Below are 16,762 nucleotides of genomic sequence, written 5' to 3'. Positions count from 1 at the left end.
CCCTGGAGCCTGCACACCACAACTAGAGAGAAGCCCGTGCGCCGCAACAAAGAGCCCGCGCACCTCAGCGAAAGATCCTGTATGCCTCAACGAAGATCCCTCGTGCCGCAACTAAGACCCAACGCAGCCAAAAAAAAAAAAATCTTAAAAAAAGCAATGAGAACAGCTTAAGAGACATCTGGAACAACATCAAGCTACTAATATTCACATTAAAGGGGTCCCAGAAGGAGAAGAGAGAGCGAAAGGGACTGAGAACATATTTGAAGATATGATAGCTGATAACTCCCCTGACCTGGGAAAGGAAACAGACACCCAAGTCCAGAAAGCACAGAGAATCCCAAGAAGGAACCCAAAGAGGACGACACCAAGGTATACTGTAATTAAAATGGCAAAAATTGTACATAAAGGGAGAATATTAGAAGCAACGAGGGAAAAGCAGCGTTACGTACAAAAGAACTCCCATAAGGTTATCATCTCACTTTTCAGCAGAAACTCTACGGGCCAGAAGGGAGTGGCATGATATATTTAAAGTGATGAAAGGGAAGAACCTACAACCAAGAATACTCTACCCAGCAAGGCTTTCATTCAGATTTGATGGAGAGATCAAAAGTTTTACACACAAACAAAAGCTAAAAAAGTTCAGCACCGGACTTCCCTGGTGGTACAGTGGTTAAGAATCCGCCTGCCAATGCAGGGGACACGGATTCAATCCTTGGTCTGGGAAGATCCCACATGCTGAGCAGCAACTAAGCCCATGCGCCGTAACTACTGAGCCTGCACTCTAGAGCCCGCAAGCCACAACTACTGAGCCTGCGTGCCACAACTACTGAAGCCCTCGCGCCTAGAGCCCGTGCTCCGCAACAAGAGAAGCCATCACAATAAGAAGCCAGTGCACTACAACGAAGAGTAGCCCCCGCTCGCCGCAACTAGAGAAAGCCCACGTGCAGCAACGAAGACCCAAGGCAACCAAAAAATAAATAAATAAATAATTGTCGTCTCTCAAACCTCTTAAAAAAAAAAAAAGTGTTCAGCACCACTAAACCAGCTTTACAACAAATGCTAAAGGAACTTCTTGAGGTGGAAAAGAAAAGGCCACAACTAGAAACATGAAAATTATGAAAGGAAAAATCTCATTGGTAAAGGCAAAAACGCATTAAAGTAGTAAATCAACCAAAGCTAGGAAGGTTGAAAGACAAAAGTTATAAAATTATCTATATTCGCAATAATTAGTTAAGGGATACAGAAAACCAAAAGATGTAAAATATGATATCAAAACAGTAAATATGGGGGGAGGGGAGTAAAAATGCAGGGTTGTTAAAATGTGTTTGAACTTAAGAGATCAGAAGCCTAAAATAATCACATATGTAGATTAAGAGGTACAAACTTCCAGTTGCAAAAATAAATGAGTCATGTATATGAAATGTACAGTGTGGGGAATCTAGTCAGTAACTATGTAAAATCTTTGAATGGTGACATCATAACTAGACTTATGGTGATCATTTTGAAATTTATAGAAATGCCAAATCACTATGTTGTGTAACAGGAACTAGCATAGTGTTGTAGGTCATTTATACTTCAAAACAAACAAACAAAGTCATAGAAAAAGAGATCAGATTTGTGGTTACCAGAGATGGGGGATAGGGGGAGGGGGAATTGGATGGAGGCAGTCAAAAGGTACAAACTTTCAGTTATAAAAGATAAATACATACTAGGGATGTAATGTACAACATGATAAATATAATTAACACTGCTGTGTGCTATATATGAAAGCTGTTGAGAGTATCCTAAGAGTTCTAATCATAAGAAAAAAAAATTTTTCTATTTCTTTAATTTTGAGTCTATATGAGATGATGGATGTTCACTAAACTTATTGTGGTCATCATTTCATGATGTATGGAAGTCAAATCATTATGCTGTACACCTTAAACTTATACAGTGCTGTATGTCAGTTAAATCTCAATAAAACTGGCAGAAAAAAATAAATAATAAAATAAAAAAATAAACCCAATCTGATTCTTGAGCATATGCTCTTAACCACAGTAGTATAAACCTTCCAGCAAAATAATCTTAAAGATATGAGTCAAGTAACCAGTCTTTTTACTAAGATTCAAAACTCAAAATACCAACACACCACTTAATGTTTTAAGAGGAAGACACATTGCTTTGTTGTTTGAATTTCTTACACTGAGCAGACATTACTTTTGTAAAGAATAATATATATATATTATATATATATATATTATATATATATATAAAACACTAGTTTATATAGTAGTAAACCTCTAGAATTTGTGATCCAGGGGGGTTGTAATAAATAGCTTGAAGAAAGGTTTAGCATCTACAATATATATATGGCTCCTATAGATACCTATAGTAGTCAGGAATGTATTTCTAGGTAAGGTGGGTTTTTGAACTAAGTAGGAAAGGACAGAGTGTGCTAGGTAGAGGGAGAATCTGCGTGGGAAATGGGTACATGGATGTGGTGTATGAAGTTACTCCTCCAGTTGGGTGGCATGTAACAAAGTTAATTAACTTGAAGACAATTCTGGGATTGCAGTGCTTTCTCTATGCAACCAACTATCCTGGGGAAACAGTGATGAGCCTTCATAAACAACCTCTCCATCTCCATAGGAAACGCTTTAGAGATGGTTATCCCCACCTTTAATAACATCTACATCATTTATCCACTGTGCATGTGGACGACGGCTGTTTCTTTGGGAAAACTAAAGGCACTTCTTGGGTCACCCAGGAATTTAAATGCTCTTTCTCATGAGGTTTGACTTTTGTTCTAAGAGCTCGTGAAAACACTGCTGCCATTAGCTGTAATTTGCATCTTTGGGATTAACCCTAACGTAGAGAACACTGCATGAGTGGACCCAAGGTACTTAGTAACTGTGACTTAGTAAATTCCTTAGTAATTGTGACTATGAATATCTTGGCTTCCTTTCAGGGTGGAATCTATATATGAGACAAAATCCCACCTCATGAATATGAGTTAACCATTTATTTCTAGAAAATGTAAAACTAGGTAGCTTGCACTCAGTATGTAGGTAACAGATTCAAAAGAAGAGAGTGGGGAATGCATTTTAAGAGTGTAATGGAGAAAACAAAATTCAAGGCCTGGACATAGGTCACTTCCCTGAAGACTAGGATAATGTATTGGTGGTTTATACAAATACCAGATTCCTTACTGGCTCTCTCTTTTTTCTATAACCTCATCTTTTTAAAAGAAAGTCACCAGATCTCAGCTCCTTTAAGAAACCTCCTAATCATTTTCTGCTTCAGATAAATTAACAGAAGTAATTTAATAGGGTACCTGAAAAAACTAATTTCAATTTGACTATTATCAAAGCCAAAACAAAGTTTTAAGATTTTTTTTTTGATCACCTATGTTTTCAACCTTGCCACCTCCCAGCGGTGGAGAAGGAAGCACTTTCCTGTTAAGTGCAGAGAGATTATTTCCTGGTTCTTCCTGATTGTGAGGTCTATAAATAGGGCTACATTTGTAAGGAATACAATATACTGTACTTGACATTGATCAATTACCGTGTCAACTCTCGGCTTAGAGGTGAAGAAATTGGAGAGGGCCTAGAGAAAAATAATGACTATAATTAAAGGTTTGGAAAATGGGATCCAGGACAAAAACTATATAGGTAAAGTTGAGGAAATCTGATGACTCTTGGATGCCTTCTTTATTTTCTCAACTTTTTCAGCTTTGAGGAGGCTCAAGTATATCGGAAAATGCTTATCATCAATCAAAGTGCTACCAAAATCTAAGGGTGTGTACAAGTCCACAGGGATTTTTGAATCCACTTCAAAAATAATGGACGGACTCTCTATAGAGATTCTTTCAAAGGAGGATACATCCCTCTCCACTTCTTTCCCATAATTCATTCATTCATTCAGCAAACATTGAATGCCTACCATGTGACAGGCAACGTTCTAAGTATAGACAGAAATCTCTGTCCTCTTGGAACTTACATTCCTGGAGGAAGAGAGCTGGTAAACAATAATAACACAACAAACATAATAAATAGGTAAATTATAGAGTATGTTAGAAGGTGATATAAAAATAGAGCAGGTGAGGGGGATCAGGAATGGAAAGAATGCAAATTTAAAAGGGTGGACAGGATAGGCGTCTAGTAGCCAGTAAGAGTGAGCAAATTGATGCAGCTAAAACGTAGAATTCTGACAGGGCTAAGGGCAAAGGATGGGATGGTGGTCACACTTTGCATTTACCTTGTGATATGCAGTTTACAACATTGTGCCAACCAGTCAGGAGGCACTGGAGGAGTTGGTGGAGTTTGGAAAAAGGGGTGAATTCTGTTTTGGCCATAGTAAGTGTTAAGGGCCACAGGATAGAAATAAATGATCAGCAGGGAGTTGGAAATGCAGGTCTGGAGTGCAGGAAAGACATTTGAGACAGAGATGTCGACTTGGAATCACTAATATTGACGATGGCTGAAAGCAGTGGGAATGAATAGGTGAGTTGGCCAAAGGAGAATAGAGTGGAAAGAGGTCAATGTGAAATGTCTATAGTGTAAGGGATGAAGACAAAGAAAAAAATCGAGAAAGGAGAGTATATTTTATTCTGATCAGAGAGACAGAAGATGGATGGGCCTTTGTTGTTAGCATCACTATTCCTCTACTTTCATTTCTCCCTAAAGTAAACTGGTTCTCTTTGTGACGAAACACTCCCGCCGCGCTACATCCTTTTGGGCGCGAATCTTTCTCATAGACCTTTTGAAGGCAAGGAGAAGGGAACTAACTTTTACTGAGTGTCCCCCGCGTGCGACGTGTTTGCGGCTCCAAATGCCAGGTGGTTTTCCTCTACACCCCACCCGCCCCCTCGCTTTCACACCCTTGCCTCCTTCTGCGGTCCCCAGTAGTCTGAAGTACAGGAAAGGTCCACAGAAAACAAAGGGCACAGCTTTAGGGAAAAGCAAAACAAACAAACAAAAATTCCCAGACCAGGGGTAGGGAGCCAGCACTGACCGCCTTTAACCACCGCCTGCAGTGCCCAGTGTCCCTCTGCCCCGCCCGGAACTCTCCACAGGCCCCGCCCCCTGCCCCGCGGCCCGCGCTCATTTGCTGGCGCCCTTCCACTCCACTTCCCCATTGATCCGCTTGCGCCTCTTCTTTTACGCCGTCCACTCAGCTCCGCCCCTCGCAAAGCGGCAGCGCGGCGCAGGCCCGGCCCCTCGGTACTCGCGGACTTTTTTCCGTGTCGCTTCCTCTTCTTCCCGGCATCCCCGTTTCCGCTTTCTCACGGCTCTTTGGTTTTCCCACCTCTCAGGCGCTTCGCGCCCAGGGGTTCACTGACGTCATCTCTCTGCGCTGCGCGGACACCCGCCGGTGGAGGAAGGAACATTTCCGCCGCCCTTCGCTTCTTTTGTTGGGCTGCTACTCCTTCGGAGTCATGGCGCCGTCGCTGTGGAAGGGGCTGGTGGGCATCGGCCTCTTTGCCTTAGCCCACGCGGCCTTTTCCGCTGCGCAGCGTAAGTGCCTGAGGGACGGCACCGCTTCCGTGCAGGACTCCGGGGGCGGCGTGTGGGTGCACCCTTGAGGGATTGTAGGACCGCGTGTCCCGGGGACGGTCATTTGAGACCTTAGAGTTTGGGGTGGCTGTAGGAAGCAGTGCGGGGCTCCCCAGTGGAAGGCTTGGAGTCTGAGTTTGAAAAGAGTGGGGCACCTGGGGTTGCAGCAGGGTTGGAAGGGGGTGTTGGGGAGAGGGCTCAGTACGGGACCGGTGGGCTGCAGGGTGGGCAGAGAGGGGATGTATCCGGGAATCCGGGACAAGTGATGTCAGATCCAGCGTGGGGCTGGCAAAGTGTCAGATCGAGGACCTCGGATGCTCATGGTCCCATGACAACTAGGTGGACAACGTCTTGGGCACTCCTGGGTTGTCCAGGCGGACTGATAAGTTAAGTGACCATTTGCCTCAGGGAGGCACTGTGATGCGGGGCAAAGAGCACCGCACTGGGGGGCTGGTTCTTAAAAACTTGGTTTACTGCTATATCTGTGACCTTGAGCACATCACGTCCCTTCTCTGAGGCTTCATTGAGGTGGATTTTAATTCTTGCACTTTCTATGTCAGAGAGTGATTGGGAAGTTTAAATGAAATAAAACAAAAGTGCTTTATCACACATATACAATTGTATTGTCAAGAGGAAACTTGGAGTCTAGCAGAGGATGCAGTGCAGTGAGACAGCTGATCTGTTTTGAGGTCTACCTTCTCTCCGAGACCAGGAGTTAGCAAAGTCTGGCATGTGGGCCAAATGCAGCCTCCCTCCTGTTTTTGCCGTGAGCTAAGAATGTTTTTAGATTTTTAATTCGTTGGGTGAAGAAAGCAAAAGAATATAATTTTATGATCCATGACAATTATATAAAATCCAAGTTTCAGTGTCCATCAGTGAAGTTTTATTGGCACACGGCCACGCCCATTCGTTTAGGTATTGTCTGGCTGCTTTCTAAGGGCAAAGTTGAGTAGTTACAGTGGAGATAGTAAGGCCTGCAAAGGCTAAAATATTTATTATCTGGCCCTTTACAGGAAAAGTTTGCTGAGCTCTTTCCTAACCTATAGAGCCCATAAGGGCAGGGGCAATGTATATTTTGTTCATTGCTGTAATGTCAGTGCCCAGCACAATGTTCCCAACTAGTTACTCAATAAATTTGTTGAATGAAGGAAAGAAATTCAGAATTGAACTTTATTCCTTTATTTGCTACATTACTTTCCATCTTCAGGAATAAAGTAGAAAATGAAATGTGAATTCCTCAAAGCTCCAATTGTTTTCAAGATAAAACCTTTTGTTCTATTTATTATACATAATTAAAATGATCCAATTATTAAAATTACTTTTTACATACAGGTATTATGACAACATTTGTCTGGCAGAAATTCAGCTTTATTTATCTTTTTAATTTATTTTGAAATTTTAGATTTACAGAAACATTGCGAAGATAGTACGGAGAGTTACTGTATACCCCTCACTCAGCTTCCTCCATTGGTAACACCTTACATTACTATGTTATAATGTAACAACTAGGAAACTGACATTGGTATACTACTATTAAGTAAAGTCTAGCTTTTATTTGGATTTCACCAGTTTTCCCATTAGTGTCTTCTTTCTATTCCAGGAATCAATCCAGGGTATCATATTACATTTAGTTGTCATGTTTCCTCAGGCTCCTGTTTCTGTGACAGTTTCTCCAAAACTCCAATCTTGAATGAAAACAATAATAATAGCTAACATTTATTAAGTGCTTACCATGTGCCAGGCACTGAACTAAGCATTTTACATGTATTATGTAATTCAATACTACCAATAACCCTGGGAGGTAGATATTATTGTTATTATCGTCTTTGAAAGATGAAGAAATTGAGACATACTGCTAGGAAACCTGTGCAAAATTACAGAGATGATAAATGGTGGGGCTGGGCTTCAAAGACAAGCAGTTTGATTCTAGAGCCTGTGTGCTACACTGCTTGGTAAAATTCAGTCTTGAGTAATTGGGTGAAAGTGCGCTATGCTTAGGTGCTAGAAGGTGCAGTGATGTCCTGAGGGAGTTCAAAGTCAAGTGGAGAAACAAGTGAGTCAAGCAACACTCACCATAAAGTGATATAGATGCTATGCTAAAAGTATGTAAAATACAGGGAGATGGGAGTAGTCATTTTTCAGGAGGTGGGGGGAAGGGGTTAAGAAAGGTACCTAGAGTCTGGCTGATCAAATGTGGTCTTTAGACCAACATCTTGGAAATCATCTGGGAGCTGGTCAGAAATGCAGAAGTTCAGACCCCCCCACCCCAGATCTATGGAATCCGAATCTGCTTTTTAATAAGATCCCCAGGTGATTTGTATGTACATTCATTTTAGAATAGCTGCCCTAGAGGAGATTAGGATACAGTGGTACTGCGTCATTTTCTACAATAGACTTCAGCTGTAAAATCTTACTGTCCTAGAGCAAGGAGATAGATGACTGAAGTCCAACCCCTTCGTTTTACGGATGAGGAAATGCCCTGCTAAAGCTGGAGTTAGAGTCAGATTAGGCTTCATGCAAAGAAGAAAGGTAGCTGGGAATTCCACAGGTAACTTCAAGTAGGAAGTTAGCCAAAACCTATTTGGGTATTGGTTTGATTTTTCTTTTACACCTGTCCTTATGATGAAACCTGTGAGATAAAACTTCAGAAATGTCTCTAAACATTCTCTTTTAAGAGTCAATGCATGCTCACTCACAATAATTTGAGGTTTTAAGCATGTTATTAAGTAGGGATTGTGCAAGATTCCTCTAGAATTAGGATTTTGTGTTTTTATGTGAGGTGGACATGCCTTGTGGCATTTGTCACTGCAGTGGGACCTCTTTATAGTCCTCATGTTGGAAAGAGACCAATATTTACCTTTGAGGCTAATTGTGTCCTGTCAGATTGTGGCAGCAGGTAGCACCCTGGGGTGCTGTGACATGCTGGTCTTTGCCGTGACGAACTTTGTTATGACAGAGCTCCTATCCTGTGTCTCATTTGATCCTCATATTATTCCCAATTTACAGTTGCAGAAATTTAGGCAGTGAAAAGATAGATACTGTATTTTTTTGATTCTCAGGCACATTCCACCTCCCACTCCTACATTTTAACACTGAAATTGAGATACATGTTACAATCCACGAAGGTGTCTTACATTGAATGAGATTACGATAAATTGAAGAGCTGGTATTATGATCTAGGCTTTTCAGCTTCCAAATCCTGATCCTTTTCCTTCATACCTTGCTGCCTCCTGAGGCTAAGGCAGTAGCAGAATTATAATTAAATCACAGAAGCAGCAATTGATGTCCAAGAATTTCTCCTATTCCAACACCCCCCAGCATATTGTCTCAGGAAAAACATTTCCATAACAATATTACTTTGTCCATATTATGTGATGGTGGTGCTATTTCAGAGTTGAGATTTTCTGTAGACTTAATTTTTAAATAATTGTGATTTCTTTGACCAGTTAGTGAAAGAATTTCAGAGAATTCTAGTTTTCCTGTAGTAATGAAAGAAAAATTATGTTTAGGTATTTCTTCCTCATATTTGCTCACTTTTCACTCTTATCCTGTTTTATAAGGTGACAAAGCAGGTCATGATGGGAATAAGATAGTTCAAGATCAGACTGACTGCCTTAGAAGATAGAGGTTTTTGAGGAATCCGGGATTAGCATTACTTTTTGTAGCACGTGTCAGTTGCTTTGGTATATAGATTTGCTTGCATTTTAAGAAAAATGGGCTACAATTTCTTTAATGGTATACTTCTGGTTTATAGATCGTTCTTATATGCGATTAACAGAAAAAGAAGATGAATCACTGCCAATAGATGTAAGTTGGTCATTTATATTCCATTAAAATATATATAACCGAATCACTTTGCCATGTACCTGAAACTAACACAATATTGTAAATCAACTATACTTCAATAAAAAATATATATGTATATATATTTTAAAAATCAGCCACATAGCTTAAAATATATTTTAAAAGTGTTTTGGTTTTTTATTCTCTTAATTTTCCAGACATGAAATAGCATATCTGTTATCTACTTTTTGTCACTCATTATAAAACCCAAAGATTTGGAAACAAAAGACTTCTGTTTGGTTTCTAGAACTTAGTTTATTTTTTTGGCTACGCCGTGCAGCTTGCAGGATCTTAGTTTGCAGGATCTCAGTTCCCTGACCAGGGGTCGAAACCCGGGCCCCCTGCAGTTGAAGTGTGGAGTCCTAACTACTGGACAGCCAGGGAATTCCCAAGAATTTAGTTTACAGTAGTCTTTCTAGAAGTTGCTCTGTCTGTAGTCTGAGATGGACTTAAGTTGATTATTTGACTTTATTTTTTTTTAAGAAAATTCCTTTTATACATAAAGTTTAAAAACAAGTAAAACTAACAAAACATTGTTTAGGGACAGATACATAGGTGGTAAAACTAAAGAAAATAGGAAGTGCTTTTTTTTAAAGCTGAAATAATATGTGAACTTCACTCACAGTTTTTTATCTTTATTGGATTTTTGTTTTGTTTTTTTGCCTGCACCGTGTGGCTTGCGGGATCTTAGTTCCCCGACCAGGGATTAAACCCGAGCCCCCTGCAGTGGAAGCATGGAGTCCTAGCCACTGGACTGCCGGGGAATTTCCCCTCCCCCCCTTTTTAAATCTTTATTAGATTTTAAAGAACAAAAGTAGTAAGTTCTTTGTAATAGAATCAACCAGTAAGTGTCAAAAGTAAAACTGACCCCATTGCTCACAATTCTACCTCTACTCTGAACAGTTTGTAGTATATCAGTAGTTTAGTTTTCTTCTATGCATAAACAACATTATCTTTGTTTGTGTATGTATAGTTTTATGTAATCAAAACACAGAGTGTTTCTTTTAAAAAAGTTATGTGCATATATGTATACTTTCATAACTAGCTTTTTATTACTTAACAATTTATCTTGACATATTTTCATGACAACTCATAGATTTATCACATTCTTGTTAATGATGCCTATGATTGCATTGTATGAAATGGGTCTTGGTACACTGGTGGTGGGGATGTAAACCAGTATAACAGATGACATTAGATTTTAGTTTAGAAAGAGTAATAGCTTGTGGCTAATTTTGACTTTAATTGTCATAATTAAAGACATGGTAGATGTGGCTATTAACTCATTCTCCCATCACCTTTGTTTTGTGGTAGATGCGCGCACACACACATGCACACACACATATACACACTCATTTATATCTGTTTAAAATAACTTTCTTCTGTTTACAAATGGGAAAATTTGAAAAATATGGAAAATCACAATCAAGAAAATAAAATATGCCTGTAATCCCATGTTGGTTAATATCAAACATTGCAAGTTTTTGCTTGCAGAACCTCTTTGGAAAGCAGTTTCATATTACCTAATAAAGTTGAATTTGTGTATACTCTACGCCAGTGGTTGCACTCCCATGTGCCAGGAGACATACACAAAGATATCCATCCTGATGTTGTAAAAGTCACAGGCAGGAAACAGCCCACATAGCCATCAACAGTAGAATGTATAAATTGTGGGATTTTCGTGTAATGAAATACAATGAAAATGAATGGACTACAACTATGTACTTCAACCGGGAGGAATCTCACCAAAAAAAAGCTCAAATGGGAAAAAGTAAGCAGTGTATGTTTTAGAGGTACATACAGAGCTGGTAAAATTATAAATAAAAGCAAGGAACGGATTAATAAACAATTGGGGACCATAGTTAACTGGGAGGGAGGGTGAAGGATATAATTGGAGGGGGATACCTGGGCCTTGAAAGGTACTGGTAATGTTCTATTTCTTAAGCTAGGTGGTGGCTAAGGGGTGTTCTTTTTATACTCTGTGATATTTAACAATAATACATTAAGACATTCATAGTTGCTCTTAGAAGCTGGTAATAGTTGATAACTGAGTTCTGAATGGCTTGGTACCTGTTTTTGCTATTTGTGCAAAACCCAGAAGTATTTTTGCAGCCGATTCACAGAACTTATAGAAGATACTGTTTTGTCTGAGTCCAAATCATTTAAAGTGAGACTCCTTGATAGGACCTAGAAGAAATACCTGTTAAGAGGCTAGAAAGAGATGGAGAGAAAATTGTAAATTTTTATAATAATATTTGTATGTTGTTTAGTAATTTCAATCTTTATACTCACAGATAGTTCTTCAGACACTTCTGGCCTTTGCAGTTACCTGTTATGGTATAGTTCATATTGCAGGGGAGTTTAAAGACATGGATGCCACTTCAGAACTAAAAAATAAGTAAGTCTTTTCCTTTTCATAGGCATTTAATTTCATGGGGGTTTTGCTTCATTTACATAATTTAAAATCTATGTTTTTTATGGTACATAAAAGTCGGTTTTGTTTTTACATTTCGATTATGCAGTTTGTATGAGTAATGAGGTAAAAAAATTGAGGCAGTGTTTGATGTGACAGGAAAAATGGAAGTTGAATGACAGATTATTGACATTAGAATAAGATGTTATGTTATGGTTGTTTAAACTTACTTGTTGGCTGGTTGGATAGATAGGTGGATGGAAATAGATATATAGGAAGATATTCCCTCAGGAATTTTTTCCTTCTTTCTTCCCCACCCGCCTTGCTTCCCCCCTCCTTCCTCCCTCCCTTCCCTCCCTTCCCTCCCTTCCCTCCCTTCCCTTCCTTCCCTTTTCCTCTTCTTATCCTCTTGACCCAGCTTAATCTTTGGAAGATTACGAGGTTTTCTGTTTCCTCTATCACTTGAACCTAGCCTGTGACATAAACTCTGCTCTTAGGCTCTTTTCTATCCTTGGACTAAAGTATATTTGTTATTCTGCTTTCTTTTTTTCTCCTATACTACTTCTAAGCTATTTTCATGAGCTTTGCTTGCTTTTCTTTTCCGTATTTCTGACTTGCATAAAATCATCCCTTGGCTTTATTCAATTCCGTCTCTGGACTTTACCCATCTTCTTGATCCTAGAAATTTTAACACAGTATTTCCTTAGAAGAATTCGCAATAAACATTTATGTGTTAGAGGAAATTCATCCCCTTTTTACTTTTACTTTTTAATTTACATTTTAAATAGTCACATCTCAGGCTTCCCATTTTATGTTGCGGTATGCTTGGATTTTTAGGTGGGCTGACTTCGAGATTTGAATTTTTATCAAAAGGAAAGTTCTCTTTCCTTCCAGGAAATTAATATTTAAAAACAAACCAATACCAAAAGCCATACACTTAGGTGTTTGTGAACTTTTCTTAGACTGCATATATCTCACTGGAAAGATGAAAGGATACTCCACTATCACTACCCACTACAGTTCTTACAAAGAGTCTACCAAGAATCACAGGCAAGGGGCCTAGAAAGAAAGAAGTAAAACAGAATGGCATTAAGTAGGTGGTAGCAAAATACATGAATTTAGTAGGTGGTAGCAAAATATACGAGTTTGGACAACAGCAGGTACAGAAGGGCGAAAAGGAATTTTTCGTTGTACTTGATTCTTGGAAGGCAGATCTGTACAATGATCAGATGGCTTGAATAGTGAGGGCCAGGTGAGAATAATCAAAGTTATAATCTATGTACTATTTTTTTAAGGACTATTTGGCATGGGCTAGAGTTAGATTTATAGAGGTGATTAAAGTTGAGCAATTATTTGTGTTTTCATGGGCATCTTGGAAGGAATGCCTGAATTAAAAAATGTCAGGGTTTTATGTTGCATTTCCGGGTTTCTTATTTTCCTTGTACAGGAAGAAAGTGAGATACAGTATGTTTACCAATTATAGTCTGATTTTATGGATTTAAACTTAGTTAAAACTATAACCCATAGCAAATTCATAATTTATTAGAAGCCTGCTTATTTTCAAATAGGCTTTTATAAAGGTTTATCTAAAATTGATGCTTTTTTTCTTTTAAGGACATTTGACACATTAAGGAATCACCCATCATTTTATGTATTTAATCATCGTGGTCGAGTACTGTTCCGGCCTTCGGATACAACAAATTCTTCAAACCAAGATGCATTGTCCTCTAACACATCATTGAAGTTACGAAAACTTGAATCACTGCGTCGTTAAGATTTTTACAAATTATAATAACAGAATAGGACAGGACACAGAGCTGGAATATTGGAGTTTGGGGTACAAAACACTCCCCCCCGTCAGTATTTATATTGATCTTTCAGACCTAATTAAAAAAGTCTATGACCCTTGTTTATACACTGTTAATCAAGTCATGAATGCAATATAAGTTATCTGTGAAATGAGTCTTTGATCTTTCATAGAGAGAATTCTTTTTTCATCTAAAATTCACTTGTTTTGTAAAAGTCACTGTTTTGAACACATTTCTTTGAAAAATGATGGTTTTGTAATTATTTATTTTCTTAGATTTCTTTTCTTTTGCACTACAGTTTTTAGGATCCTTTTGGAGATAGTGTGACTACTGCATTTTGCAGCATGAATGATAGTAAAATGGTCTTAAGTTCTTAACAACAAATGGACTTCTCTAAAGAGACTAAAATGGTGACTTATCAGTTTTTCTTATGCCCCCTAAAAAGTGGCTCTGCTTCAGCAGATACTTGCCAGTTTTTAATTTATCCATTACTTCTCACCCTACCCCGCTCCCATATACCTCCTAACATCAGTCTTATTTCATCACTTCTCTGGGGTTCTGTGTGCAGCGAGCAATTTTTGTGTCAGAAATCCTTTGTCATAACAAGTATACTTAACAAACTCAGCTTGCTGTAAAGCTACTTGTGTTCTCTTCATTTATTGGTAAAAAATGTCCCAAATTGATTATGTAGTGTAAGAATAGTTGAAGATAGACCAAAAAGAGCATCCATGAATTAATTATCCTGCCTGTGTAGAAGAATAGTAGTCATTGAGGAAAACTGATTATTTGTCATTAGCCAGTTTAACTTATTCAAAATCTCTGTTATTTTGTTGCATACTAAACTAATGAATTAGTAAAAATATAGGAAACCTTCTCGTTGAAGGTAGGCTTCAATGGAATTGGGCCAAATGTGTTCTAAATATTTGGAACTCACGTCTTTTAAAAAAATTAAGGTCATTGAAGAAATTGTTTCATAGCTTCTGATTTGTTTTCCATCTTCATTGTATGTTGCTGAAGGTGAGGATGAGGGTACAGAGAAGAATTTTTTTAGAAACGGTAATTTCAGTTTTAGGGGAATATGGCTAGCTCTTTGATCTTCAGGAAGCTTAACATTTCTACATTTCTTCGTAGAAAACATTGCTTTTGTTGAATCATACAGGTATGGAAACATTGCTTTTGTTGAATTGTATAGGTATAAAGGGAATAACTGTATGCAGATTTGAAAAGGAAATGTGCTTTAGGCAAGAGTCATGAGATGTCCTTATCCTTGAAGACATTTTTTTCCATTAGTAATGAACCTCAGCTCTTCTCTTCTGCCTGGTAACACAGCCTGAAGTACAAGATTATTTTGTCATTGGGTCTTTATTCATTGTTTAATTTTGTTTTGCCAACCCAATCTGTCTGTGGAACACTGACTCTGCTCTCTAAGGAGAACAAAGTTAGAAATCTGTTGAAAACCTAAAATAATTTAGAAATGAGTTTAAAATGTGAAGTCAGGGGTTAAAGTGGTTGTATTTAAATCAGAACAGTGTATGAGAAACAAGCTCCTTACATCAGGCCTGTGTACCGTTTCCTCAGGTATGACTTGATTTGCAAGAGCGTCTTATTTTCTTCTCTTTGGGGGCCTGTCTTCCTTTCCTAATATGTTTTAATAATAACTTTACTGAGATATAATTCACATACCTTACCATTCACCCATTTAAAGGGTACAATTCAGTGGTGTAATATATTCATGATGTTGTGCAACCATGATCACAGTGAATTTGAGAACATTGCCATCAGCCCAGAAAGAAACCCTGTGCCCTTTAGCAGTTACCTGTCTTTTTCCCCCAGTGCCTCCCAGCCACTAATCTACTTTCTGTCTCTGTAGATGTGTCTATTCTGGTCATTTAATATGAATGGATTCCTGCAGTATCTGGGCTTTCATGACTGGCTTCCCAAATATGGTTTTGTTCTATGTAGAGTGAGACCTCCTCTTGAGAACTGATTGCTGTAAAAGGAAGTGGTTTGTAAAAATCAGTAGATGTAAGGAGGGAGGGTCACATACCTAACAGGTTTCTCAGTCTGTCTTATGCTGAATAGTTTTTTCTCAGAACCAAGCATTCATGATATGTTACTACTTATAGTATTTTTGTCTAGTCTCTAGAATGGATATTGATATGGATTGCCCAGTCAGGAAAGTCCTGCTAAGTATGATGCCAAATAACGTGGCAAATAATTGACATAGCAGTCTTCAGTTGTGTCTAATTTTGCTAGGAGCTTGTATACCTCTGGTCAGGTGAGCTTCCCAAATTTTTTCTTTAATTTCCTCCAATGAATTTATGCTGTCTTTTAAAAGTAGGTACCAAAGGATTTGGGTGCTTCATAACAGTGCTAAATGGATTAAGTTCAGAATTCTATTTATACTACTATGAGGCAGTACTAAGGTAGCCAAAAATGTAGTCATGCGAGCTAGTGAAGCCTGCAGTTGACTGTGATTTCAGTGACATTCAGAAGTGTGTACTGTTGAAGGCTCTCTAGAATATAGGAAGACGTAATGACCAGGGAACCAGCCAAATGCTACGGCCTAGTGGGCCAGCTGCAGAAAATGCAGATTGGTGAATTAGAGACTGTGATGCTCTGTAACTCCCTAATGATTGTTTTCTAAGCATTGTGGCTTATTTTTGAGTGGCATGACAGCATCCCCCTGGTTGTATGTGGCCTGTTTCCATGATGTATTGAGTAGTGTTGTTTGTTGTGAGCATCGATGCCTGTAACACCAAGCTAAACACATTCTTTTGGATATGTTTCCTCTCTTTAAATGACCTTGCCCTGTCCAATAAATAAATGATTGTCTCACCCTGTTTTTGGTAGTGGTTTTTTTTTGTTTTGTTTTGTTTGTTTGTTTGTTCGTTTTACTTTTAATCTCATTTTCTTCCGTTTCTCTGTCCCCAGAAAAATGTAAGATCTAATTTTAATGACTGTATTTTTTCCAATGTGATGCTGTTTTACTAAATTCAGTGGATACTTTACTTTTCATTGTGCATGTAAAGTCTTAATGCAATTTTATGGTTTTTTTAGAGTTGAAATAGAATGTGTGATCTCATTTATATTTATGAATTATCAAATGTCCTTTGGAGTATAAGAATATTGGTCTTTGAGTAGCAGTGTCTAATCATTCC

The 16,762-nt window shown here is 38.5% G+C and overlaps 1 protein-coding gene across 1 annotated transcript; it reads left to right on the top strand.

The window, feature by feature from the left end:
- The first annotated feature begins 5,256 nt into the window (after positions 1 to 5,256).
- On the top strand, positions 5,257 to 16,444 carry MMGT1 (membrane magnesium transporter 1). The gene is made up of 4 exons (XM_082609900.1): positions 5,257 to 5,498; positions 9,292 to 9,344; positions 11,675 to 11,778; positions 13,408 to 16,444. The coding sequence occupies exons 1-4, from the start codon at positions 5,420 to 5,422 to the stop codon at positions 13,565 to 13,567; spliced, it is 396 nt and encodes a 131-aa protein (XP_082466026.1). The 5' UTR covers positions 5,257 to 5,419; the 3' UTR covers positions 13,568 to 16,444.
- The last annotated feature ends 318 nt before the right edge of the window (positions 16,445 to 16,762 follow it).

Source organism: Mesoplodon mirus (genome assembly GCF_964341445.2).
Source record: "Mesoplodon mirus genome assembly, chromosome: X".
NCBI lineage: Eukaryota > Metazoa > Chordata > Mammalia > Artiodactyla > Ziphiidae > Mesoplodon > Mesoplodon mirus.
This window is presented reverse-complemented; position numbering and strand designations above follow the sequence as displayed.

Coding starts and splice junctions, on each gene's coding strand:
- MMGT1 (XM_082609900.1), top strand. CDS start 5,420: ATGGCGCCGTCGCTGTGGAAGGGGCTGGTGGGCATCGGCCTCTTTGCC. Junction 5,499..9,291: donor GGCCTTTTCCGCTGCGCAGC/GTAAGTGCCTGA, acceptor TCTGGTTTATAG/ATCGTTCTTATATGCGATTA. Junction 11,779..13,407: donor ACTTCAGAACTAAAAAATAA/GTAAGTCTTTTC, acceptor TTTTCTTTTAAG/GACATTTGACACATTAAGGA.